The 25,139-nt window shown below is 41.0% G+C and overlaps 4 protein-coding genes across 5 annotated transcripts; 2 read left to right on the top strand and 2 right to left on the bottom strand.

Moving 5' to 3' along the window:
* Positions 1-6,807: 6,807 nt before the first annotated feature.
* On the bottom strand, positions 6,808-9,624 carry arf6a (ADP-ribosylation factor 6a). The gene is made up of 2 exons (XM_005917655.3): positions 9,443-9,624; positions 6,808-9,307 (listed from the first exon to the last, which is right to left on the bottom strand). The coding sequence occupies exon 2, from the start codon at positions 8,613-8,615 to the stop codon at positions 8,088-8,090; it is 528 nt and encodes a 175-aa protein (XP_005917717.1). The 5' UTR covers positions 8,616-9,307; positions 9,443-9,624; the 3' UTR covers positions 6,808-8,087.
* A 2,021-nt stretch (positions 9,625-11,645) lies between these two features.
* On the top strand, positions 11,646-18,864 carry prpf39 (PRP39 pre-mRNA processing factor 39 homolog (yeast)). Of its 2 annotated transcripts, none has more exons than XM_014332199.2 (15): positions 11,646-11,788; positions 13,066-13,506; positions 13,806-13,999; positions 14,121-14,246; positions 14,449-14,567; positions 14,733-14,900; positions 15,263-15,443; positions 15,864-15,971; positions 16,063-16,227; positions 16,673-16,799; positions 16,937-17,205; positions 17,348-17,532; positions 17,640-17,714; positions 18,013-18,124; positions 18,237-18,864. In XM_014332199.2, the coding sequence occupies exons 2-15, from the start codon at positions 13,098-13,100 to the stop codon at positions 18,324-18,326; spliced, it is 2,328 nt and encodes a 775-aa protein (XP_014187685.1). In that variant the 5' UTR covers positions 11,646-11,788; positions 13,066-13,097; the 3' UTR covers positions 18,327-18,864. The 2 variants fall into 2 exon arrangements, with proteins under 2 accessions (XP_014187685.1, XP_014187684.1); XM_014332198.2 differs by having other exon boundaries at positions 17,640-17,723.
* A 1,456-nt stretch (positions 18,865-20,320) lies between these two features.
* On the top strand, positions 20,321-21,986 carry faua (FAU ubiquitin like and ribosomal protein S30 fusion a). Its single transcript, XM_005917653.2, has 5 exons — positions 20,321-20,435; positions 21,109-21,190; positions 21,279-21,423; positions 21,578-21,633; positions 21,764-21,986. Exons 2-5 carry the CDS (start codon positions 21,116-21,118, stop codon positions 21,887-21,889), a joined length of 402 nt encoding a protein of 133 aa, XP_005917715.1. The 5' UTR covers positions 20,321-20,435; positions 21,109-21,115; the 3' UTR covers positions 21,890-21,986.
* A 485-nt stretch (positions 21,987-22,471) lies between these two features.
* fkbp3 (FKBP prolyl isomerase 3) lies at positions 22,472-24,630 on the bottom strand. The gene is made up of 7 exons (XM_005917652.2): positions 24,489-24,630; positions 24,115-24,216; positions 23,937-24,038; positions 23,432-23,567; positions 23,208-23,275; positions 23,037-23,134; positions 22,472-22,808 (listed from the first exon to the last, which is right to left on the bottom strand). Exons 1-7 carry the CDS (start codon positions 24,591-24,593, stop codon positions 22,754-22,756), a joined length of 666 nt encoding a protein of 221 aa, XP_005917714.1. The 5' UTR covers positions 24,594-24,630; the 3' UTR covers positions 22,472-22,753.
* Positions 24,631-25,139: the final 509 nt, after the last annotated feature.

Raw genomic sequence — 25,139 nt, 5'->3', positions numbered from 1 at the left:
AAGGATACCGCAGAATAGATGTTTGTTGTCACGTAGAGAGCTGAAAAGGCACTCTATTAGTAAAGTGTCTCATTCACAGCATCATCCTGCTGCCACAAATAGAAGAGGAAACAGCAGAGGCCATGTTTCCATGACCTCATAGCCCCGTCATATTCGCCGAAGACAAACTGAACTCGTTTGACAGATTGGACGTGGCACTTTGATTGGCAGCCACTTTGCATTGTCAGTCAAACACATTGCCATGGGCTTATCACAGTATGCAGTCTTTTTTATATTCACAGCATAGAAAATGTACATTAGAAGTCAATATTACAAAATCGTTTGTGTCACCTACATTGGGGCTATTTATCTGTATCACGTGCGTAACAGGGTTAGTGGGCAAGTTATCCAGACACCATAGTTGGTAAGCAAATTTCAGGTCAGCCTAATTGTGAACATGTGAAGTGCATTACTTCTGCTATCATTCTTCAGCTTTTGGCAGGCTGTATTTTCAAGTAAAGCAAAAAATAGAAATGGGGTGGTAGCTGAATATTTTAGAAGTGGATGTTTGAATAGAAGACACACCAGCATGAACCATTTTGGAATAGCTCTACGTTACTGTGTTCCAAATATCAGTGACTCTCCTGTTATACGCATATACCTCTAAAGTCAACAGAGCTCAATCCAATAGAATACCTGATACTGACACCGCTGTCGGTGTTTCGAATTAGGAGCCTAACTCTCATAGCTCAGAATGTGACTTATGTTTCCATGATTTATAGCCAGAGTCATGTTCTGATTTCAACAATCTGCATTCAGTTTGTGCTGATCTAAAAAGTAAACATGTAAGTAGAAGAATGGTAAGTAAGAGATGGGATTCAAGACAATCAATTTGGACCACTTAGATGTGTTCCAGCCATCTGCTGCCAAGTCTTTGTCAATGTTGCCATAGTGATGTGAGCAAACAAAGAAAAGGTATTTCTGTCATTAAGCGACCCTGTCTTCGCTGTGTGTCGTAAGAACTTGTGAATTGGTGAAGCAAAGCCCTAAGCATTTGGGAATAATGCACACTAAACACAATGATCCTAATGTTTAATACAATTACAGTACATGATTTAGTTCGTAAGCTGTTAAATGCATTCATGTGTGCTGTGTGTCCTTTGGAACAGTCACCTACCTGTGATGCACAAGTGCACACATACCTGCTGGGTATGCGTGTATCTGTGTGTGAGAGAGAGAGAGACTGCACTCCCTTTACTTGATGAGGAGGCCATCTTCAGCACAGGGCTGACACGATATTGCAGATGGCTCAGCATATTCTTATTCTCTATTTCTCTATGACAGGACAAATACACACTAGGCAGGGCTGGTGATTTTGCTCCCCCCCCCCCGGAGCTGGACTAATTGCACACACAAGCAGGTTTGTTGCAAAATACTAAAAACTAACGTAATTATAAAGTGTGATATATTGTGTATGAAATAGCTTTAACAAGCTGTTATATAGTCGTACAGTTTGTTTACAAATGCTTTTTTTTTTTAGGGCAGCTGGTTCAAAGCAAGACAAAGAAAGATTATATAGGATCATGTGATTAACAAGAGATAAGGAAGTCACTGAAGATCTCACAGAAACAAATCATAGATGGACCAAATAAACCTGCTGTGCATGTGACAGGATTAACCTTTGAAATCAGTGGGTTAGGCAATCTGCACTTCAGCATTTTAGTCTGAGAACTGTATTAAATCCCAACGTGCAAAAGGGATTAAATAAATGCAACATTTTCGAGAAAAACCATAAGGTTAACCTAAGTGAACAGAGCAGTTGTATACATGCAAATTGCACAGTCAGCCACAACAATCAAACCACTGCCTAATATTGCGTGAGACCCCGTGTCCCTCACCGATCTGTTGTTTCTGGTTCAATTTGTGTCTAAACCGTCGACAGTAAAATATTTGCATAGCTCTTTTTAACTCTGAATTGTACTTCAGTTGCAACAAAACTATTTTGGGAAACAAACCGTATCAGGTGCTAATCCGACACCTGATGTGTCCTTCCAACTTCACCGCGATTGTCTTGTTGCACTTCCTCTCATTTGAGTATGTGGTCCAGATGTTTCATTTGACTAAAAAAGCAGAGATAACATCTGGTCACGTGTTGTGCCAACAGACACAGCGGGCATGTGAACAGGAATTTTGACACAAATGGAAGCTCACCTGCCAGTGTCGGACCTAAACCGTTGGAGTTACCTTGTGTTGCCTGTCTGTAGGACATTTGCAACAGTTCTTTGCAGGTTGTACGTCATGGCCTAGTGTGCACATTGCATGCATGGTTGATCTAGAAGGTTTAGATGCAAGAAGGTATATCTAAACCTGTGTAAAGCGCTTTCAGTGCTCAGTTAGAGTAAAAAAAAGTGCTATATAAGAATCAGTCCATTTACCATTTGCAGTGATATTGCTATGTGGGGTGCGCTTTGGCCACCACCTTGTTTAGATGCATGGTCATACCCATCTGACAGTGATCAATGGCGCTCACTTACCTGTAAGCGGTTTTAATGTCGTGGCTGATCAGTGTGCACACTCAGTGTGTCAAGGATCTATGACAATGCACTTGTGCTCCAGCTTAAACACTGACAGGTGAGCTGAGACAGCAGCCTTTCGCACAGCGTCTCACCTACACCTCCCAGCAACCTGCCATACATGTACATGACCCGAGTACACAGACTAAACACACAGCTGCTGGTGTGTGAAGCTATATGCTCGGTGTCCTACATAAAAGAAGGTGGCTCGCCAAATTGGACATTAGTAAGAGCTAGTGGGGAGGCTGTGTGTGGTGAGTTTATTTTGGGATTTAGTGCTGTGTGTTATTTAGGGATGAACATTGTATTGGTGACTTTGCTTCTGTGTTTGTGTAAGTGGGAGGTTGACAACAGTCCCCAGAGAGAGAGAGGGGGACATTTAGCTTAATTGTCTCCCCCTTCAGAGTGCGACAGTGTAAATGGCAGCCTGTAACCTATGATTATTATGTTTTATTAGCACAGTTTTTAGAGGACGTGTGAAGGCATAGTAACACTTGTTGACTGTTTTAGCAAAAAAAAAAAGCAGGGGAGATTTGAGTCAGAGGGAAGCGAACATATGTTGGTTACGTTTCAGTGTCCAAACCCATATTCAAAACAATCAGGGTTTCACAATAGAAAACACAGCAGCAAGACAGTCAAGGTAATTACAGTGCTGTTTAGCAGACACATCATTTAGTCCATAATAACAATAATTTGACTCTGCTATTGTTATTGTCTCCACACTATTCTGCTAATCTTCTTTTGGTTATCTGAATTTGTCCATATGCTGCTGTGGTGTGCCATGTGTCACACAGGAAGGTTGCAGCATATGTCAGTTCCTGTCACAAACGAAAGCGCAACATTGCTTTTACCCATCAGTTTGTCTGTCTTAATCTATAAAGGAAACGTTTGTTCTCTCTCTCTCTCTCTCTGTAATTAGAAAATCGTCTCGCTTCCTGTTATGTATTTGATAAAGTTTCTTCTGCTGACAAAAGACAAGAGGTCATAATTCTCTTTGTGCTAATCGTTTAGTTATCAGATTTTCACTGACTTAGAAAAGACTTTGAGCACAATTTCAACAGTGACAGTTTTTTTCTTAAATTTATTTAAAAAAAAGACCTCAGAGTTGGTTAGTTAGGCTTTGGCATTTCATAGTTTTAGTAAAAATAGTAGTAAAATTAAATTAAAGTAATTAAAATAGTTTCATTAAGTAATTAAAGTAAAATTTGTAAAAAAAAAAAATTTATTTCTCTCGTTTACAGGCTTCAGTTAGAAAAAAAAAGCCTCCATTAATTACATATTTGAGCCTGAATCTTTGCTGCAGCGTGGGGTTTGTAGCAGCTCACATCCCTCCCACTGCAAAGCTTCTTTGCCAAATGCAAACACAGGCCCTGGGCTCCCTATAATTATTAGCACATTGTCCAAGGAGGAGGGAAATGCAATGTGCAACAGACTCTGAAGAGCTTACAACTGCCTGGAAGCTGAATGTCACTCTGCATGCTGCTTTAACGGGGCTATTGAAACAGGCCCCATGACAACCAAGACGCTGGCTGGATCTCTGGCTGATGCAGCTTGGTGTGTCAGGAGTGTTCTGCTAAATAGAAGTGCAGGTAAGGATTCAATCAGAAGACAAAGAAGACAAGTATCCGAGCTTGATACTTATCCCTGACACACTAACAATCACTGGGTGGTAAAGTCGAAGAGACATGGGGATATGACTGAATATAATGTCCTTGTTTAAGAGGGAAGCTTAAGGCTGAAAGCTCAAGCCTCAAAGGGTAGGACTGTTGCAGCAGTGAATTGAAAAGATGCATCATATTGTTTTTTAATGTAAAACCTGATTTTTATTTGTTTTGTTTACATACATTAAAGTATAATTACCTCCTTTACACCCTACTTTCAAATCTATTCCCACACCAGCAAAGCACCACCTAAACATATTTGTATGAACATGAGGAGAAAACGGTGGAGTTCTTTACTTGGCCTCTGACTCTTTCAGCAAAGTGAGCACACTCTGTGGAAACGGCTGTGGGAGGATTCAGACAGCAAGTGCCTGAGGTGTGAGAGGCAACGTGTCGGCTTGCTTAGCCGCTGAGTGTGTGTGTGTCACATGAAGTTAACTTAAACATAACCCCAGCCGGTGCTGCAGTTAGCAAGCAGAGCAAGGATTACAGCGGCACGTAAAACACAGAATGCCGAATCAGCGCTGAACAAGCAGGTGAATGCTTCTTAGAAAGCGCGAGACGCTTCGTTGATTGTGCAAGTTCACGAGCTACAGACCTGTTATTGATGACACGTGCACGAGAATGGTTTCCTGCCCTGCTGAATGAAGAACTGAAGACAGACTGAAATCAAAGAGGAACGCCTGAATAAACAAAATGAGGACGGAGGAACTGCCAATGAGCTCGGTTTTAAAGTATTGTTTGAAACCACCCCCTTCTCAGGCGTACAATGGTCTAAGTCAACCCCCACCCTGAGACATACAATGGCAGTGCTTCAGATGAAAAAAAAAAATACTGAATGCATATAAAAATGAAACAGGGTTGAGTGTAGGAAGGCTGTGTGAGTGCAGCTGTTCTCACTGACACAGGTATTTCCTAATGAAAACATGAAATTATATAATCTATTTAAATAACAGTCTTAAATCCTGCCCTTTAAGTGAGGGCCACAGGTGAGCCTGACAGCATTTGACACCAGCCAATATGTGCAGTGCATCTGCTGCCGAGCGCAGTGACAGCTGTACAAAAGGCCAACGACATGTGCAGCACAATGAACTGGCTCGGCGCTGATGTAACATCAGGAACGGTTTCAAAATGCTCTCCCTTGCCACATTTCCTCTCATTGAACCCTCTTGAGAAAGGCATTCTGTGGGTTTCACTTTGATTGCATCCACAATGAGAGTCATGAATGGAAAGTCATAAGCAAACAAGATCACGCCTGAGAGCGCCGGGGCACGGCCCCTCGGACGTTCTGTTAAAGTGGTTTCAGTACGAGAGAAAAATCCAGAGCACAGCGGCGGTTTCAGGAGAGATAGCCCGTCTCATTTGTGTGTCTATCTCAGTGTCCTTCGTCACATGTGTGCTTTCCACACAGCAACAGGTCAAACTTCAAACCGACACACACTCACAGAGCAAACAGCTCGCGAGCAAACAGAGCAAATGCAGAGATAAACAGCAAGAATTCCTGCGCAGGAATTCCTGGACTCTGACTCCTCTGAATATTTTTACATTAACATAGCTGGGGACACTGTCATACCTTCAGCTATGTCAGCTTTTAAGGAAGCGCTTTCCTCCTTAAGTTTAGAAAGTGTCAAAAGCGCCAGGACTTCACCTGTCTGTTGATGTAGTTCAACCTGTTTTCATTCAGGCATTCACTCCTCAACCACCAATTTCCATGACAACTATCTTCTTCCTTCAAAGCATTTCCTGACTACACAGTGATGTCACTCCCCGCAATTCACACCCTCCTCTTTTTGGTACAGAGAGGAACCTGACCTTCCAAACGCAGCCATGTCCCTACTTTTGTTATGCAGTGGAAACACACACGAAGGTCTGTGCTGCTCTGTGCGGCGCGGAGGTGAAAGCATGGCTTTCAAACGGTGGCCTGATCTCAAATGCGTGTTTCGGGGCAGCTCGCTTACTCAGGGCAAAATGCCAGGGCGGTAAAGATCTTTTGTGATGCTGACTAACCTCCGATGTTGCGCAAAGGCAAAGAAAGGCACTGCCCAATTACTCAAAAGAGAATAAATTTATTGTACTTGTATTTTAGGCAGAATCTTCAGCAGAAAAATGTGTAATTTCCTCATTAAAGTTATGATTCAGGCTCAGTATTACTCACCATTACCAAGACAGTGAATTACGGTCCTGCTCCCTCTGGCTTTTAACCTACCATGGCTTACAGATTAGCAAAACTTGCTTTCTTTATGAATCCGGCACTCTGATGACCAGAGTGAAACTTTAAGACTTGAGGCAAAGTAGTTTACCTGACAATCACTTCTCTGAAACTAGAGATCTCATCATTTATTCACAGCAAATGACTCAGACACACACACACACTCAACAGCAGAAAGGAAACAGGCTGAGGCTCACTTCACTTCGCGTTCGTTCGAGTTTCTTTCAGTCATTATAACGCCCTGAAGCTCTCGTTTCCTCTTTTGGGAACTTTTTGTGAAATATGACTTTTGCTACGGTAGCAGCTGCTCATTGAAAAGGCATCACTTCCGTACTGATCTGGATATATAATTTTTTTTATTATTTTATCAGCAATAGCAAAAGAAAAAAAAAAAGAAAAAGAGAAGAAATAAAACAGCGGCATCTATAAAGCGTTAACAGAATAGCCGGTTTGGTGTTTGCAGGACCATACAGGCTGATGATTTTAAAAATAATAATAATTAAAGAAAAGAGAAGGGGGTTGAAGTCACTGGAGCACCTGCATTGGAGGTGGAGGAGGTGGTGGTGGTGAATGGGGAGGGTTGGGTATTTGGTTAACATTTGCTGGGGTCCAAAAGTCAGTCACAGAGAGTAAAAATGTGCACAGCCACCTTGTTGCTAACCAACCCCTCTCCCTCCCTCCCTCGCTCTGTCCTGCAGTGCAAACTCAGCGACTAAGAATACCTTCTGCTGTCTTGATTTTGGGGAGGGGGGTGTGGGGACACCTGTAACTCAGGTCCGTCTTAAGGCAGCCGAAACTACAAACACTCAACAGTAACGGAAGCTCGAGAGGAAACGATAAGACTGGTTGTAACAGATTCAAACCCTGAAACAACAAAATGTATAGATATATCCATATCACAGTGTGTACGTGTGTGTGTCAGAATATCAAGCGTCCACATAGTGTCTTTCGAACAAACCGCCACAGTAGACATTATGGATGGAATCACTGCACATGAAATAACTAACACGTCCTCATTCATCCCAGTACAATCGAATACAAAAGGAAGGTCCTAACATATTCATAAACACGCATTCTAACAAATTACAGCGGCAACTTCGACCAGTGAAGGTGATATGCAGTTGTGCTAGGCAATGGGCTTTTTTTTTTCCCCATTTGTTTTTTGTCTTTTTGGACTTTCCCCATCCTTTGGATATGTAGCTGGGTGATGACTGAGAATACTGAATGAGGGTTAAGGGAAATATAAACGTGTCCCCCATAGTCCCCTGAAAAAAAAAAATTACACAAAAAAACAAAAACAGGGAGTTAAAAAAATAAAGAATTTGCTGTAAAAGAAAGCGTACTGTATATTTAAACAGTGCTGGTTATACAGAGTGTGAACCAAAGCAAGCTACAAAGGAAAAAAAAAGCCAAGAAATATGTTGGTTTTTTGCTTAAATGAAATCTGTGATTATAGTGATGTCAACATTATCCAAAAAAAGAGAAAGAAAGAAAACTAGAAGTAAATGCTACCCTCTTTGATACATACTCAGCAGAGGGGTCGTGGTATTAATTGCTTCAGATTGCATCTTTTTTTCTTTTTACTTATTATTTTTCATTCTCAGCTACTTCTTTTGCCTCCAAGTGTCCAGGCTGGTGAGAAAGGAGGAGGAAGGGAGGGAAACATTAAGACTTATAATTTGAGGTAAGCCAGGTCAGGCCCTCGTAGAGTCCGTCCCCTGTCGTCGCACACGAAGGCTGAACGTACCAATTCCTATCTCTGATCCGCGTCAGGCCCAGCTTCTCCTGGATCTCGTGTGGCTTCATGGCATCTGGGAGGTCCTGCTTGTTGGCGAAGATGAGGATGATGGCGTCCCGCATCTCCCGGTCGTTGATGATGCGGTGGAGCTCCTGCCTCGCCTCGTCAATCCTATCCCTGTCGGCACAGTCCACCACAAAAATGAGCCCCTGGGTGCCCGTGTAGTAATGTCTCCAGAGCGGCCTGATCTTATCTTGTCCCCCCACGTCCCACACATTGAACTTCACATTCTTATAGGTGACAGTCTCCACATTGAAACCAACAGTGGGGATGGTGGTGACTGACTGTCCCAGCTTCAGCTTGTACAGGATGGTAGTTTTCCCAGCAGCATCAAGTCCAAGCATCAAAATTCTCATCTCCTTGTTGCCAAAGATCTTTGAAAGCATTTTCCCCATCTTGTTTTCTGTTCATAAATACTTCTTTAGAAGATATAATGAAGCTTCTCCAATGAGAAGAAAATAGGGGGGGGAGATATATCACTGAGAAGTTACAGTTTCACTGTGTTGCTACTGAAAGTCCTCCACGTGATGGCAGCGGTGGGCTGACACAAGTGTCAATGTTCAAAAGGTGGTGGCTTGCAAGTTTGTACAGTACAGTTAGCTGGTCTGTGGTGATCTGACCTGAGCATTCAGTAGAAGCAGTGTGTATGGAGCCCTCACAGACTTGAGTGGGGGTCTGTTTTCATGATCCAATGGATTCCGAAGTAAGAAGAAGAAAAAAGCCCGATATGTTTCAAAGTCGCCTATGAGCACTGACTTCCGTCAAAAGCCACATTTCAAGTTTTTTTTCCGTTCGAAATCCTGTTGCTCTCAGCGGAGCTGGAAACTGACACAAAGTAGTGCCTTCTCACCAGAAGCGGACTATACAAAAATCAGGCCCAGTTCAAGCCCGGGGGTTCCCACTTCCTCCTTGGCTGCCGGGTATCCACAATTGGCCTTAGCTAATTCCAGTCGATGAATTTTCAAAGCTCGGTAATTTTCTTGTTAAAAAGCCTAAATTAAACCTCTCCGGTCCGTTTCTGCGCCGGGACATCCAGAGGAAGAGCGCTCAAAAGGTCATTGATTCATCCGACTTTCTTCTCTTCCCCCTGTGACACAGGAGCGGTCCAGAGAAGGGAGGGGTGTTAGAACAGAGGACAACTTTGGATCCGAAAAAAATACTCTTTTCACACACAGAAAAGCAACACGGTACAGATAAAACGAAGACCGCGGTAAATACTTACGTCTGCGGCAATCATCCCCCTGTCCCCGGACCGTTTCTCCCCGCTCTTGCCGCTCTCTGTCTCTCTTCCTCCCTCTCTCTCTCTCTCCAGCCGTTCAGTCACAGCGGTGGCGGTGCTGTGTTACCGGAAAAGGTGCGGACCCAGATCAGCCGCCACTTCCTCTATACCGCTCACACACACTACTGATACATTCAGGGGCTACCTCGGAGCTCAGAAATTTGGCTACATCGAAAACAAAAGACTAGAAGGATGGTGCACAGAAACTCTCTACAAATCAATCTTCATGTCCGTATTCCTCCTTAAACATAACAGCTAGAGAATTAGTAAATTAGGTAATTAACACTCAAATAATCTTTAATTCGATTTATTAGACAGCCCAAAATCAAATCGTTCAACGAAATAAACAATCGTTTAAATCTGCACCAGATTATTGATTTAATAAAGTTATGCACTGACGTTGTAATTGTTTCAAAATCCACGCTCCGTAGAAACCACCGTGGACGTTGGGAAAACACACCCTTCATTTAGATTTTAAAAAACGCGACTGCCCCTAAACGCACTGCACGCCATTTCGCATGCGCGCCCAGAAAAAAAGAACTGCAGACCGGTCCATTAGGCACTATTGCTGACGCCATTTGGGCGTTCATTATGGATGTAATCGCCTCTGGTTTAACGTACCGCAATGAGAACACACAAGACCGCACACATGAAACACATGCCATGATTTAGTTGGCCCGGTGGTCTCAGGAGACGGTTTACTTTCGGGTCTTTCTGGCATGTCTTATCATCCATTCAAACAGTTCCTGTATTATTAGTCTGTGACGTGGAGAATGTGAGTGAGTAGGGCGGGAGGAACTACAGTATTTCATTGGTGAAAGCATTACCTGACACCAGCTTATTAATTTAGGCTGCCTAAAGAAAGACACGGTCAGTATAAATATAAGTGAACTCGTGTTTATTGCCATAATAAATTATGAGAGGTGATTCTAATATCATAAAACAGTCATGCACTCATAAGCCTTATTCAAAAATAAGGCTATGAGAATAACCGTCCCAACTTTACTTTTGAAATGGGTTTAAATGTGAGATTTTACAAAGGGGCCTCACCCTGTTTTTCATTCTGTTGTGCCTGCCAGTTTAACATCTAACTATTATTACTGTTCTTAGAAGTTTCTTAAAGTAAAAAAAAGTTGTCACTGACTTTATAAAAGCAAAAAGACATAATTTTCATAGATTTAGTCAAATCTAGGATCTCAAATACCGCTCCACATTTTCAGGCACAAACATTCATGATAAGGATCTCTGAAATTGTTGTCTACTTGCAACTGAGGCGAGGCAGCTGAATAACAAACATGCCAGTGTGGTGCATAAACTTGCAACACACGTTGATCTGCCACAGTAATATAACCACTGAGATATTAAATTGGTAATATTGTATTGTAACATTAGCACTCAACAAAGTGTGGAATATATTAGGAAGCAAGTAAACAAGTTCTTGAAGTCGATATGGTGGAGAAATGTCAGGATTGTGACGAAGTGATGCTGACTAGGGACAAAGTCTAAATGAAAATATAGTAATAAAACTAATAACACCTTTACTGGCACACAGCTGGGTTAGGTTAACTAGAAAGCTCCCACACAACAGTACCAGACCTACCTGACTTTACCTGCTTGCTGCAGCTTGCTGAGTCCCAGGTGATTAATCAGATCAATAGTGGTTTGTTTAATAAAACGAAATGCTTTAATAAATATAATAAAAGTGAAATACAAAATGTAATTCTATACCTAGAGAAGTTGTTTGGGGGATTTATTGTATGGAAGAATAAAGTGGTATAAAGCTTGGTTGATTGTAAATGTTTGTTTTTTTATTAATAAAAGTAAAGAGTGTTACTTTCAAAAAAATCCAATGCAGTGTAACGTATTTTACAAAAGGCGCAGAAGATTTAGAGCTCACGTTTAATATTGCGTCATGCAGTTTAAAAGCGGTTGAATTCTTGTGTCAGTGTGTGTACACTAAAATATGTAGGGATTATATGCAGCACTTTTAACAAACACTTCAACTGCAGGAAAATGTATTTATTTATTTCATTACTTCTGGAGGAATTCACAAAAGCTATGGGCTAACTTCAAAATATTGTTTCTGCATTTTAATTTCATCATAAAATGTAAATTGGCAAGACATCAAGAACAACGAATAGCGCGCCGTCGCTGGTGGGTGGTAGTTCGACTGGGCATGCGTACACTGTCCCTCTCATCTTCCTCCAACTTAAGAATGGTGTGCGAAACGCGGCCGGTCGCAATAGTGTAGATAAAGTGAATTCAAAAGCTGCACTCAAGTCCACGGGGGTAAGTAAATTAACCCAACAGATACGGATAAGATTCTTAAACGTATTTTTATTTGTTGATTTGGTTTTATCTGGTTAGTAACGAATTTAACAATCGCTAGTGGCGAAATGGGTAACATTAGCCTGTTAGCTAACGTGCTGCTGTTAGCTAACTGCTACCGACTATTTCCTGGAGGCCTAAGCAAAGGCTGTACATGTAAATGTCCTAGTTACGATGTATGTAACAGTTTCCTATTCGCTATTCTGTAAACGTTGCTATCAACGTAAAGAATCGATGAAAAATGTAGATACTTAATTAAAGACGAATAGTTTGTGTTGGACCGTACTAAGCAAGCGCGTACACGAAACATGCCTCGACCTCTACTATTATACTTATTTGAGATAGACGGGCGCCAGGCCTAACTTCTGATTGAACTTTGATCATGGAAAAGACCTCCCGGCAACAACAAGGCCTCGAGGAGCAAACAAAGCTAAAGCTACTCGTGTTTTAAAGGAAATATTACATTTAAAAAACAACAAAAAAAAAAATCCTCAAAGTAAAATTAAAAAAGAAAACAACTTTAGTATTACGGTAGCTAAGCGAAAAGCTAAGAGTAAGCAACCGAGTACGCGGAATTATTTTTAGTAGTTAAATTAGGGCTGAAGCTTAAACTGGCACTGGTTTAATGTTAGAACAAGGAAGTATCCTGTTGCTTTAGCGGCTGTTTTTACTAGGGTTGACACCTTTAGGCGTAAAGGAAGTAAAATTTAAAAAAAATAGTTTGAAACGAAAAACATGCGTCGTGTTGCGTCAGATTTATAAGTATCATTTTAAGTAGTGAAGGTTCATGGCAAGTTTAAAATACAGCACGTTGTCAATAGTTGTGGAAAATTCTTTGTCAGAACTAAACTGGCTTAAATTGTGAGTTGAAAGTAATTTCTTGTTTGTAGATATTTTACCTATAACTGCAGTTCACACTTGGATATTTCTTGTTTATTTTAGGCACCAAGTTCCTTATTATAATTGTACTTGACATTGTTTTTGTGCTGTCCTGACTAGTATCATTAAGTGCGTATTTTTAAAGAAATGATTGGAAACTCAGTGGATGTTTTTATTTATTGATTTATTTAAATGGTGGGAATACTTTAGCTTATTTCAGAGCTAGTTTTCTTAGTTTTTTTTTTTTGTTTAGTTGTACAAACCATTAATATTTCAGTAAACTGTAATAGTATTCGGTGTGTGGAAAAATCTATTTTCTTTTTCCTGAGTGTGTCTTTACTTTTTTCCTGTCCCAACAGACCTGAAATTCTCAGAGGGTACATTTCCTGGAATGCTCGATACTGAGTCCCCTGCCATGGAGAGCAATGGGGATGCCTTTCTTCCAGACCTTCCTGTCGTAGGCCAAGCGACTGACTGGTCACTAGACCAGGTTGCTCCAGAGCCTCTCTCCAATGTCTTGCCTGAGGATTCAGATGTGTCTCAGGATGCCATGGGACAAGAGCAACAACCGGGTCAGCAAATGAATTCCACAGATCTGGGATCTGTGGAGAAGGCTGTGGAACAATTTCAACTTGCCAATGCTCAGCTCTTCCAAGAACACCCACCTCCACCACCGCCACCTCCTCCCCCTCCACAGCCCACAGAAGATGCACAGCAAGCAACAGAACCTGTAGGGCCTGAGCCTTGCAGCCAGGACATGAATATTGAGTCTGAATCCATTGGACAGACTGACAGTCAAGGTAACTTAAAACTTGTTTTTCAGTTGGCTCAATTGATTTAATAATAAATGCTTAGTCATGAAGTTGACTCTGGTCCAATTGTTAGTGTAACGTCGTAAGATTTAGCTAGCTTTCAACAAGCAACCAAGAAAGGTACTGTGTAGAATCAGCATAGTGTCTCTCTCTATTTTTTTCTGTCGGTGCTTACAGTAACTAATTTATTGAAAAGAAAACTGTCAACAAATGACACATTATGCACAAATCATAAACTGTAATTTTGTAATTAAACTCACTTGATGATTCCTTGTCAACTTCTCTAGATGGGACAGAGGCTACACAGGTGGCAGAGGATGGCATGGAGCTAGAAGACCCAGCCAAAGAAACAACAGAAGAAGCAGCTGTTCCTACAGATCCTGAACTGCCCTCAGAGTTTGAAAAGCTTTTTAAGGGAGTTGAGGAAAACCCAGAAGATTTCAATGCGTGGGTCTATCTGCTGCAGTATGTAGAACAAGAGGTAAACAGAAGGCACACACATTTACAAAACTGAGTGAAAATATATTCTTGTCCAATAAATTTGAACATGCTAAAAAGAGGTGGTTAAATTGTTGCAATTTGGTCTTTCTGCTTCTTTACAGAATGTCCTTACAGCAGTGAGGAAGGCATTTGATGTGTTTTTCCTACGTTATCCTTACTGCTATGGCTACTGGAAGAAGTATGCAGATATTGAGAAAAAGCATGGCAATGTACAAGTTGCAGAAGAAGTAAGTATGCCTCTTGTACTTTTGTACACGTGTTGCTTTCTTTGGGTTTTTTTTTTTTTTTTTTTTTTTTTTAACTTGGTGTGCCTGCTTTTCTGTGTCATCAATAACTGTCCAGCTAGAATAATCTGTTAAGAACCAAAATTTGGGGCATAAAAACTCAGACTTTTATGAACAAACTCATTTTATTTATTTTTTTTCCAAGGTGTACAGAAGAGGTTTGCAGGTCATCCCTCTCAGTGTCGACCTGTGGATCCACTATTTGACCTTCATCAAAGAGAATTCTGATCCTAATGACCCAGAGACTGAGGGGCGCATTCGAGCGTGAGTAAAGTCTTTATTTATTTACACACACACACACACACACACACACACACACACACACACACACACACACACACACACTCTGCTGTTTTACTTTCTTCTCAAATGTTAATGAGTTAATGAGACATTTCATGAATCTTTTTTCCTTTTTTGTTTTCCTATTAGCTCCTATGAGCATGCAGTGCTTGCAGCAGGCACTGACTTTCGCTCAGACCGTTTGTGGGAATCCTTCATAAACTGGGAGACAGAGCAGCAGAAGTTGGGTAACGTCACCGCCATCTATGACCGCATCTTGGGCATTCCAACCCAGCTGTATTCCCAGCACTTCCAGAGGTACAGTAAAAGAACAGTTTCCAGATTTGTTTGAAAGTTTGCATTCACTTGAGTGTGTTATAAAATCGTCATAAAAGGCAAATATAAAGTTTTTAAAATTACAAAGCCCCAAACCCAGTGATGGACATATCCTGTTCTGCAGTCTTGAAATGTTTGTTTTGGAACTGCACAAATAATAGTTTCTACCTCTGCCCATGGCCTGCTTGGTTGGTTTTGCTTAATCTTCCATCTTGAACAGCTTAACTGAAAGTTGATTTCATGCTTTGGTAAAGGAATAAATAGTCATGGTGCACATCATTTTGAAAATTATAACGTCATTGTATGAAAGAGCTGTGCACTGACATTTTCTTTTCTCTCTGCAGGTTCAAAGACCATGTGCAGACTAATCACCCCAGGCACTTCTTGTCAGAAGAGGAGTTTGTCCAGCTAAGGCTCGAGCTCTCTAAAGCCAGCCTGTCGGGAATGGTTGGTGACAGTGGAGAGTCACAAGTTGCTCAGGAGGAGCTTCCACCTGGTACAGAGGATCTTGCGGATCCTGCTAAGGTAAAACCTTCTCTGCCAATCCCGTAGGGGAAAAAATTTATAAAATTGCTGCTTGCAGGGTTAGCAGGAGCTTGGATGTTATCCATGATGAAAGGGAAAAGATAATTTGCCTAGGTTTGAAGAGGTGTCTTTATGTCAGCAGCCAGGCCAATCAATGCCAGGTGGGATTCACGTTGGTATCCAGTCAGGGACTCGCCCTAAAACTTACAGGATCACCCGGGGCCCGTTGATCCCAGCACCTATACCCAGTGGCTGATATGCAGGGTGCATAAATACTTCTCCCCTCTGCAGGCTTCTTATCTCTGGTGATGTAAATCGTTGGCTGCAGGAATAGAAGTTTTTACATCAAGTGGAGAATGTGATACGGAGAAGCACAAATAAGGGTGCTAACCTTGTTTTTGTCTGTGTGTTTGTATGTAGAGAGTGACGGAGATTGAGAACATGCGCCACAAGGTGATTGAGGTGCGACAGGAAGTTTTCAACCACAATGAACACGAAGTCAGCAAGCGCTGGGCCTTTGAAGAAGGGGTGGGTCTTGTTTTTTTTTCCCTTACTGATGTTTTATTCTTTCAGTCCCCCCCCTCATTATTATCAAACTAATCAATTTGTGTTTCTTTAGATTAAGAGACCGTACTTCCACGTCAAAGCCTTGGAGAAGACTCAACTGAACAACTGGAAGGAGTACTTGGAGTTCGAAATTGAGAATGGGACTCCGGAGCGTGTGGTGGTTCTCTTCGAAAGATGCCTCATCGCCTGCGCTCTCTATGAGGAGTTTTGGATCAAGGTAAAGTGACCTTGAGCCTTTCCGACACTCCTGCTACCTCCCTGCACTTCCCCCATCAACGATGATATCACATCGACACAGTCCTGCACTCTTTGCGTGTAACGTTGATATGTGACTGTATCTGTTGTATTAGGGGATGGCCAGCTTGCCACACAAGATTTGACTGCAGCATATGCCAACTACTACGTTGCATCTTCTTCGTCTCCCACTACCTTACAGAAACTTATCTAATTGGTTCCATGAAGGTGCTGATGGGTTTACACAGAAAATTTCTAAAAACGATCTTGTCAATGAAGAAATTGCCTGTCTGTGAACTCAAAATGTAGTTTAAAAATGTCTTGTCTCTTTTGCCTTTCTTTCTTTTCTTTCTTTCTTTCTTTTTTTTTTTTTTCCTCTGTCCTCTCCTGGCTTTCTTCCAACTTGCTTTCTCTTTTTCACTCTGAAGTATGCAAAATATCTAGAGGGATACAGCACTGAGGGTGTGAGACATGTCTACAAGAAGGCGTGTACCGTCCATCTGCCCAAGAAACCAGCCATCCACCTGCTGTGGGCAGCCTTTGAGGAGCAGCAGGGTGAGTACCTCAGTCAGTCAAAGCAGCATGCAAATTAAATGCAAAAGCAACATAAAGCATGGAGATCATGAATAAGAAACAAATGTGGAAAACTGCTCAGCTGACATTCCTTTCTTTTTTCTTCTTTTTTAACCCAGGCAGCATAGAGGAGGCTCAGAGCATCCTGAAGTCCCTGGAGGCATCGATCCCAGGTCTCGCCATGGTGCGCCTTCGGAGGGTCAGCCTGGAGCGTCGCCACGGAAACTTGGAGGAAGCTGAGGCGCTGTTGAGGGAGGCAATGGAGTCTGCGAAGAATGCTACTGAGACATCGTTCTATGCTGTGAAGCTGGCCAGGCAGCTGATGAAGGTGCAGAGGAGTCTGGGCAAGGCGAGGAAGGTGCTTCTGGATGCTATTGAAAAAGACCAGGTGAGAGAGGGTTGACTATATCAGATGGTCAACACATTATAGCATTGGTTGTGTTTCTCTTGCAATGAATTCTGTTCACATGATAAATATAACTGTGTTGCACTAGTTGTCAACTAAATTGTGTGTTTTGTGGTTTTTGTAGACTAGTCCAAAACTGTATCTAAACCTGCTTGAGCTGGAATACAATCGAGATGTGACCCAGAATGAGGCAGAGATCTTGGCTTGTTTTGACCGAGCCCTGAATAGCCCAATGCCTCTTGAATCACGACTCCTCTTTGCCCAGCGCAAAGTCGAGTTTCTTGAAGACTTTGGCAGCGATATTAATGCGTAAGTTGTTTTTAGTGGTAAAGGGAGAAATGAATACATTCATTCTTTGTTTTGTTTGTTTTGGTTTTTTTTGTAAAGAGTCATGTTTATTCTTTTACATCTTTCAGCCTTGTTGCTGCCTATGAAGAACAACAGAAACTACAAAAAGAAAATGAATCGACAAAGAGGAAGGCCGAGAACGGGTATGACAGGTGGTTAATGAAACGCAGCGTCCATCACATCCCCACAAACACTTTCAGAAAATTTTCACACCCCCTTCTAACAAGGTGTTAGAAAGACACATGTGACGACTACTACTAGTCTATTTTCTAGAGCGTCTTGTATTTCTTGATATCTCAGTGAAGGGCAGGTGCATATTCTACATATTGAAAATCTACAAATTGGTTAGAACAACAGTAAAAACAACAAACTTGGCTGTAACTGCTGTTTCATTTGTCAGCTATAAGCTGGATCTTACTAATTTAAACTTTACCTCTCCAGCTCTCAGGAACCTGATGCTAAGAGGCAGCGTGTGGATGACGGCTCTGGTGCTGTAGCAAACATGACTGACATGCAGGCAAATGCCTCTGCCTACAACTATAACTGGTACCAGGTGGGTTACAGATCAGTTACATTTACAGCACTTAGAAATTAGTTTGTCACAGGAAGTATGTGTGGTCAATTACAGCCCTTCTAACCCCCCCCCCACACACTTTTCTCTTTAGCAACAGTACGGTGGTTGGGGACAAAACTCCTGGGGGCAATACAACCAGTATGCCCAGTATAACCAGTACTACCCCCCTCCTTCTACATGATGGACAACATAGTGGCCTGACCATCCATTTGACCTTCTTACATCTTGGGACGGGGCTTCTTACCAAGACGTCATGGAGATTTCAAAAAGCTTTGTTCTTTTGTTTTATTTCTTCCCCTTTTCTCTGGTTCACAGTGTGCTAATCAACTTTACCACATATTGTAGCTCTTGATAGAAGTATATTTGGCCCTCTTTAGCAGTTATCAGTTCTTTAATTGCTACAGTCATTCTCTCCAGCACTGGCTTCTTTTTGGGGTTCTTGAATGCATGTTATTTGTTAAGGCAGATTTATTTTTTCCCTGTGTGACAAAGGCTTTTTCTTTTTGAAATTTCTAGGCCAGATGACTTAGTTTGCTCTCTGTCTTTGTGTTAAAGAACTTGTAAGGGGAAGCTTTCATTAATGTATCTGTCATCATTCTTCCCCCCCCAATCACAAAGATTTGTAATAACTCATGGTTATGTTTCCCTAAAGAGCAACAAAGAGTTCCTTGTTTTTTATTTTGACTTGATTTCATAATAAAGAGATTGATATCCTTAAATGTTTTTTGTTTTGTTTTAAATAATTCACAAAGGGCTAGAATGAATATTGTCATTAGCTGTTTAGTTTACACTTTTACTGTCATTCAAAGTAAAACAACTTTTCCTTTCCAATATTCAATAGGCAGGAATGTAATTAAAATATGAAATATATTTGAATAATGGGTTTCCACAAAAGCTGAAATCCCTGACAAGCATTTCTAGATGCTGCACTGAGCCACGGTAACTGAATATAACAGTATACACGGTAACTGCCTTTAAAAACAACAAAAAAACCTTAATTTACATTTTGTTGTTCATTGGCAACTCATTCAATAATTACGCTTTACGACAATAATTACGAGTACATTTTATATGAAAATATTTTCACCCACAACATACCCCAATAATGTGCAAAAAGCATTGCTAGTCAAGCTGAAGCTCGAGTGGTTTTTGAAGGATTGAAATTAAACTTTTTTTCCAGCTGTGTTTCAGGCAAAAACTGTCACAGAAGACAAAAATAAAGTTCAGGGGTTTTGAGGTTTGATATGAACATACAAAGTAAGCATAATAGATTTTCTCAAAGATAAATACACATTACATCTAGATATATGACGAAGTTAACATGTAGAACAGTTACAATGTAGTAGGATGAAGAATCTTTTGTGGTAAATATGAGCTCAAAGATAAATGAGATGTTCTCATGCCACTTTTGTGTTTCTGTAAAAATGAAGCTCTAATCTCAGCATCACATGAGCTCTGTACTGGTGCTGCTTCACAGCAAAAAACAAAAAAACCCAAAACCTTCTCAAAAAGTATATCACTGTTTAGCAGTTGGCTGAAATTATACAAATGAACTATCGTTTTGATCCTTATGTGAAAATGAGCCACACTTAAACCACTGAAATCATTGCTGAAGGTAACAGAATATTGTTATTGCCATGGGAGTCACATGCTGACATGCCACCCCAGGACTATTATCCACTCATATTCAAACAAACTTTTTGGTATTTTTTGTAAAGAAATAAACACAAGAATATGACGAGTATATAACCCTCTCCATATGCAGTCAGTAATACTGAAGTGTAGGAGAAAAAAATAATTAAATGAAACACAATACATAAGACATAATTTGATGTTGGTTGTGGGACATTGGTATAAACCACAAGGACCAGGATTTCGTGAATAATTTAGTGTATATTAATTATATTAATGAGTCAAACAGTTTTTAAAACTTACCCCCCCTCTCCCCCATATTTGTTAATGTTAATTTCAAGAACAAAACTTAACAAAACCTTAACAAACAGGACACCGTGAGAATAAACAAACAAAATTTAATAAAATAAAATACAAATATCAGTAGAGCAGGCATTTCTGCAAAACATCAAAGAAAATAGATAAATACAACCTATGAAGATCACATGAACCCGTAAATATAACTGCTATACTAGAACGGATAAATCTGCGACACTACCAAAGTACAAGAGGCGTGGCCACCGCGTCCGACGAGCGTTACGTAAATCCGCACATGCGCTGTGTAGACCCTTAAACAGTCCTTTTTATGCCTAGCGTTGCACGACTAGCATCAAACGAGGTGAGAGCTGTGTACTTTTAATAAAAATTTCCCAGTTTGGCTTTGTCGTCACATGTTTTATCTTGCGATTGGTGCACATATGTCATCCGTAACCATAAGTTTGGCTTTTTATTGACGAGTGAAGGTGTATTTCATATGTTTTTACTGGACTTTTACCATACGCGTGCCCCATGTGGCTAGCTAAGCTAGCATAGCTTTTGCTAGGACCCGGGAGAAGCTTCAGTTCAGCTCCCGGCGGCTGGTAGTGCATTATTTCTCCACAGTTTTAATAACTTTCAGGTTACCACCGGAGATATTTACTTTGAGGATCATATGTGGGTTTCATATTCTATGAGTATGAAGGCAAAGTGAAGGTTTGGTAGTCGGGATTTGTTATAATAAATTTTAATGCCGCAAGTATGTTTCCGCAATGATCGTCACGGTAGACATTTTTACTTGTCACACCAAGTAAAGCACACAGCATTTTCAAGGGATGCCAGCGTTTTATCAGATGTCCTAATTAGCAGTTATTGTAATTGATGTCAAAGTCCTTGTTATATAGTCAAGTCCAGTAAACATAAAATAGCTATGTTGGTAGTTGGACGTTAGTTATGCTTTTATATGAAAACTAATAAAAGTTTTATCCATGACTAAAGATGCTTGGCCCTACCTTTTGTTTTTTTTTCCCCCCCAGCATCAAGATGCAGCTTTTCTTACGTGGCCAGAACACTCACACCCTTGAGGTGACTGGAGAGGAGACTGTCGGCCAGATCAAGGTAAAACTTGTACCAGTGTAAAAATTGTACCTTATTAATGGCAATATTGAATAAAGGATTATTATGAGAAAACCTGTTTGTGTCCCAGGCTCATGTCCAGGCTCTGGAAGGTCTCCTGGTTGAGGATCAGGTGCTGCTGCTTGCTGGGTGCCCTCTGGAGAATGATGCCTCTCTGGTGTCTTGCGGTGTCTCCGAGCACTGCACCCTGGAGGTAGCTGGCAGACTTCTGGGAGGTATGTGTGCATGACATGTAGCTATTCACATATTTGAATGTTTGTTTTCTTCGGGACTTCAAAACTTGGCACACCGAGGATGGCACTAATATAGTTTGTCTTAACAAAACCACCTTGATAGCATGATCTTTGTTTCTCTCTTTCACTTTACCAGGCAAGGTTCACGGCTCTCTGGCCCGTGCCGGAAAAGTGCGGGGACAGACTCCCAAAGTAAGTGTAACCTCACCTCTTCTTCTTCAAAAAAAAATTTCTGGTGGCACTCTGCCTTCAGCTATACTACAAACTACATCTGCTTTTACTTCACTTTTACAATGATGCCAATCCACTTATTTTTCTTCAGGTTGATAAGCAGGAGAAGAAGAAGAAGAAGACTGGCCGTGCTAAGCGCCGCATCCAGTACAACAGGCGCTTTGTGAATGTCGTTCCTACCTTCGGAAAGAAGAAGGGACCCAATGCCAACTCTTAAGTGGTTCACTGCCCCAAAGGAGAAACCGCATCATCACCTGTCAGTTTTTACCAAGTTAAATGTCATCCTGTACAAAATAAAAACAATTTTGACTTGGTCTAGATGAGTGATTTGTCCTGCAATGTAAATCTAGATCTTTAGCAAATAATCTTTGCGGTTTCTTAATAAAGACAATTGTCCTGTATTTGAGCCAAAGTTCATTCTGTCTCTAGGAATTAATGCTAGCTAAAATTGGCAAATCTAGCTTTGAAGCTAAACTTCATTAGCTGCTCCTATTCAGTTTCTCTGTGTGCAGACACTGGATGCTTAGACCCTAAAGACGTGCATCACTGTACATGGAATACCTTAGTTTACATATTTAGAATGGTCTCGCACCTTATGGGTGCGACACAAAGTCTTGTATTTACAACTTATTAAAATCTTCCAGGAACAACAATTAGTAGTTGGCATAAAACTACTGGGAGGTTTTAGTACTTCGTACACCACACAAACTAGTTCTCTTAATACAGTTGACTTCAGGCTAAAGAACACGATGTAGACAGGTGCAATCTGTACAGTGACTGGTTAACTGAAATGAACAAATTTGGGGAAAATGATTTATTTCTGACATTGTACATGCAAAAGAACAAAAAGATAACATGTCACAGTCTCTTATATGTACATTATTAACAAGCCATTCCATGTTGTCCAAATCAAACTACTTTTTTTTTTTTTTTTTTTTAAATCCAATTGGTATATGTGTAATGCTATGCTAAAGCACAGGCATCCCAGGAATATTGCAATCCAAGACGCATGCTGATATCCCCCTCTACCTCAAGGCCTTTAATTAGGTGGGAATTCTTGAAATGTAGTGCATGCTTTGGGCTAATCCACAGACACCAGCTCGACCTCGAAAATCAGCTTTGCGTTGGGTGGAATTCTGGGAGAGGTGGAGTTAAGGAAAATTGGCTTTCATTTAATTATGTTAGTGTAAAACAATAAAGGAGGACAGTTATAAGCAAGAATCAAGCCACATTACAAGCTGAGCTCTGACCTTACGTGCAGACAGCTCGTGTAGTTTTATCACATCCCTTTAGAAATATTTAGATATTTATGAAACATGCATGCAGGGTATAAAATACCAAAGAGGGGAGGGAAAAAAGGATACTTGGACTCAGGGACGCCCTTCTTTCCATAAGCCCATTCAGGGTCAATCTCCAATCGAGCAGTTTCACCCTTGCTCATTGTCAGTAGGGCCTCATCCCACTGTGATGATTACAGACATTAGACATAGAAATAAAAGTTAAGAAAACTAAATGACAACAGCAGAGCAACTTACTCCTCTGATGACTTTGCCCAAGCCGACTTTGAAGCTGAGTGGTTTGGCCTGTTTCTTCTTTCTCGCCCCTGCAGATCGAAGAGAACAAGGACAGATTCTTCATCGCTACATAGAGATTTGATCTACATAACTAAGAAGTACAAATTACTTAGTTTAACATTTTCAATAATGCAAAAGCACGACTAGCGACAGAGCATCACCTTACGAGTGCGATGCGGTCATACCTGTGGGAACATTGGTGTCAAAGACAGTCCCATCCTCTAAGGTTCCGGTGTACCAGCAGCTCACAGTGTCGCCCTTCTTTGGGAAGTTTGTCTTGTCGCCTTTTTTCAGCACTGATTTGGTGTACTTTGGAGGACCCTGAGAGAAGTAATGAAGCAGTAGTCAATAAATGTGAATAATCGCTGAGTGCTCACCAGAATCGGCTTTTTGTACTTTAGCATACAATGAAAAAATATTTCCCAATTCACATTATTTTTACAGCATTTTTGAGTCTTCATGAGTACACCTGAATTTTTCACTCCAGTAACCATAATCTACAGAACCAAAATCTGCACGCCCCCCCCCATTAACCAACATTGAGCATCAGTATCATGTACGTGGTTATAATACACTTACCCCCATGTGGGATATGCGAATGGACAAAAGAAATTACAACATATTATAGGTCTCCTTCTTTATATAAATGATGATATTAAAAAGTTGATATTTGATGGTGTGGATCAGTACCTCATCCACAACTTCTGTCTTGACATCTTTGGGTTTTTCTTCGACTTTCACAGCTTTAACCTTCTCCGTCACTTCTTCCACTGCTTCTGTGCCTTTAAACCTCTGCAAATCACACGTTTACACATTTTATGTTCGTTATCAAGGTTCATCATCGAGGCGGATGACAATCGTGACTTACTTTGCTCTCGAAGAGCTGATCGTAGGCGATAATCAGTTGCTCTTTCTTTGCAGTTTTGGCAACATTTTTGATGTTTCCGAGCAGCTTGTGCTCGTTGAGGAACTGAAATAACAACAAACGAACAGAAGGAGAAAGTTTAACTCGTTTGCGCTCAAGCCACGAGGAGCTGCGCAGGTCAAAGCCTAAGAGAAGCTGTTTGCATTCGTATTAATGTGCAGATAGTGCTGAACATTGTGCTCTGCTGTGCTGAGCTGAAGCAAAGCATCCCATCGGAGCTAGCCGTGCTGCATGCTGCACTTCACAGTGAGAATTCAAACCGGTAACCTGCAGATATCCCAACCGGAATCCCGAGGAGACTAAAGGGAGAAACATACCGAGTGGGCCGCATTGTCCTGCAGGAACTTTATTATGTCTTTTTTGGGCAAATCATCACTTTTGAGCTGCTCATCGCTCCATTCCCGTGTGGGCTCAGCCGCCATTTTGAGAGGCGAACTAGTGAACTTTGACCTCCGTGCGCAATATAAAACCGCGTTTTAACGTTTTCACACCAAATTACAATGAAAATTTTTAAATTCTATTTTTAAATGTATTTTTATTTTTTCCCGGATGACCTTTATTGCGAGTGCACGATAAGAAATGCACATTTTGCCGTGAAACGCGGAATAAAAGTTTAATGAATAAATATAAGATACATTTGTATTGCTTATATTATCATCATATATATTAATATATATATTATATAGCGCTATATTGAAATAACTGTCTGATGTGTATACCGCCGTCTTGTGGACAACTAACTGTCCAATAGATATGACAGCAGTTACACACGTGACTTCTATCAAGATAACTAAAGCACTTATCTAATATATCCAGTTACACCGAGAACAAACTGTTTCTCCTCCACACAATAACATCAACAAGAGAATGCACACAGATCACTTCCTGCATGCATAGTTCATTTGGGCGTGTTAAGCATTTCTTTTTTTAATCTTTTGACCGTCTGCAGTGGAAGAGATGCAACACAG

The sequence above is a fragment of the Haplochromis burtoni genome, unplaced genomic scaffold (genome assembly GCF_018398535.1).
Source record: "Haplochromis burtoni strain Fernald_Lab_line unplaced genomic scaffold, NCSU_Asbu1 Contig_28, whole genome shotgun sequence".
NCBI classification, from domain to species: domain Eukaryota; kingdom Metazoa; phylum Chordata; class Actinopteri; order Cichliformes; family Cichlidae; genus Haplochromis; species Haplochromis burtoni.
Note: the sequence above shows the minus strand (reverse complement) of the source record. Positions and strands in the feature narration are given on the sequence as shown.

Bases quoted from the DNA above. Each gene is read 5' to 3' on its own strand.
- arf6a (XM_005917655.3), bottom strand. From the start codon at position 8,615: ATGGGGAAAATGCTTTCAAAGATCTTTGGCAACAAGGAGATGAGAATT.
- prpf39 (XM_014332198.2), top strand. From the start codon at position 13,098: ATGCTCGATACTGAGTCCCCTGCCATGGAGAGCAATGGGGATGCCTTT. The intron at 16,800-16,936 runs GTGAGTACCTCA...TTTTTAACCCAG, and splicing joins AGCCTTTGAGGAGCAGCAGG to GCAGCATAGAGGAGGCTCAG. The intron at 17,724-18,012 runs GTGGTTAATGAA...TTACCTCTCCAG, and splicing joins GCCGAGAACGGGTATGACAG to CTCTCAGGAACCTGATGCTA.
- faua (XM_005917653.2), top strand. From the start codon at position 21,116: ATGCAGCTTTTCTTACGTGGCCAGAACACTCACACCCTTGAGGTGACT. The intron at 21,191-21,278 runs GTAAAACTTGTA...TTTGTGTCCCAG, and splicing joins AGACTGTCGGCCAGATCAAG to GCTCATGTCCAGGCTCTGGA. The intron at 21,634-21,763 runs GTAAGTGTAACC...ATTTTTCTTCAG, and splicing joins TGCGGGGACAGACTCCCAAA to GTTGATAAGCAGGAGAAGAA.
- fkbp3 (XM_005917652.2), bottom strand. From the start codon at position 24,593: ATGGCGGCTGAGCCCACACGGGAATGGAGCGATGAGCAGCTCAAAAGT. The intron at 24,217-24,488 runs GTATGTTTCTCC...TTGTTATTTCAG, and splicing joins AGGACAATGCGGCCCACTCG to TTCCTCAACGAGCACAAGCT. The intron at 23,276-23,431 runs GTATGACCGCAT...TTCGATCTGCAG, and splicing joins TGACACCAATGTTCCCACAG to GGGCGAGAAAGAAGAAACAG.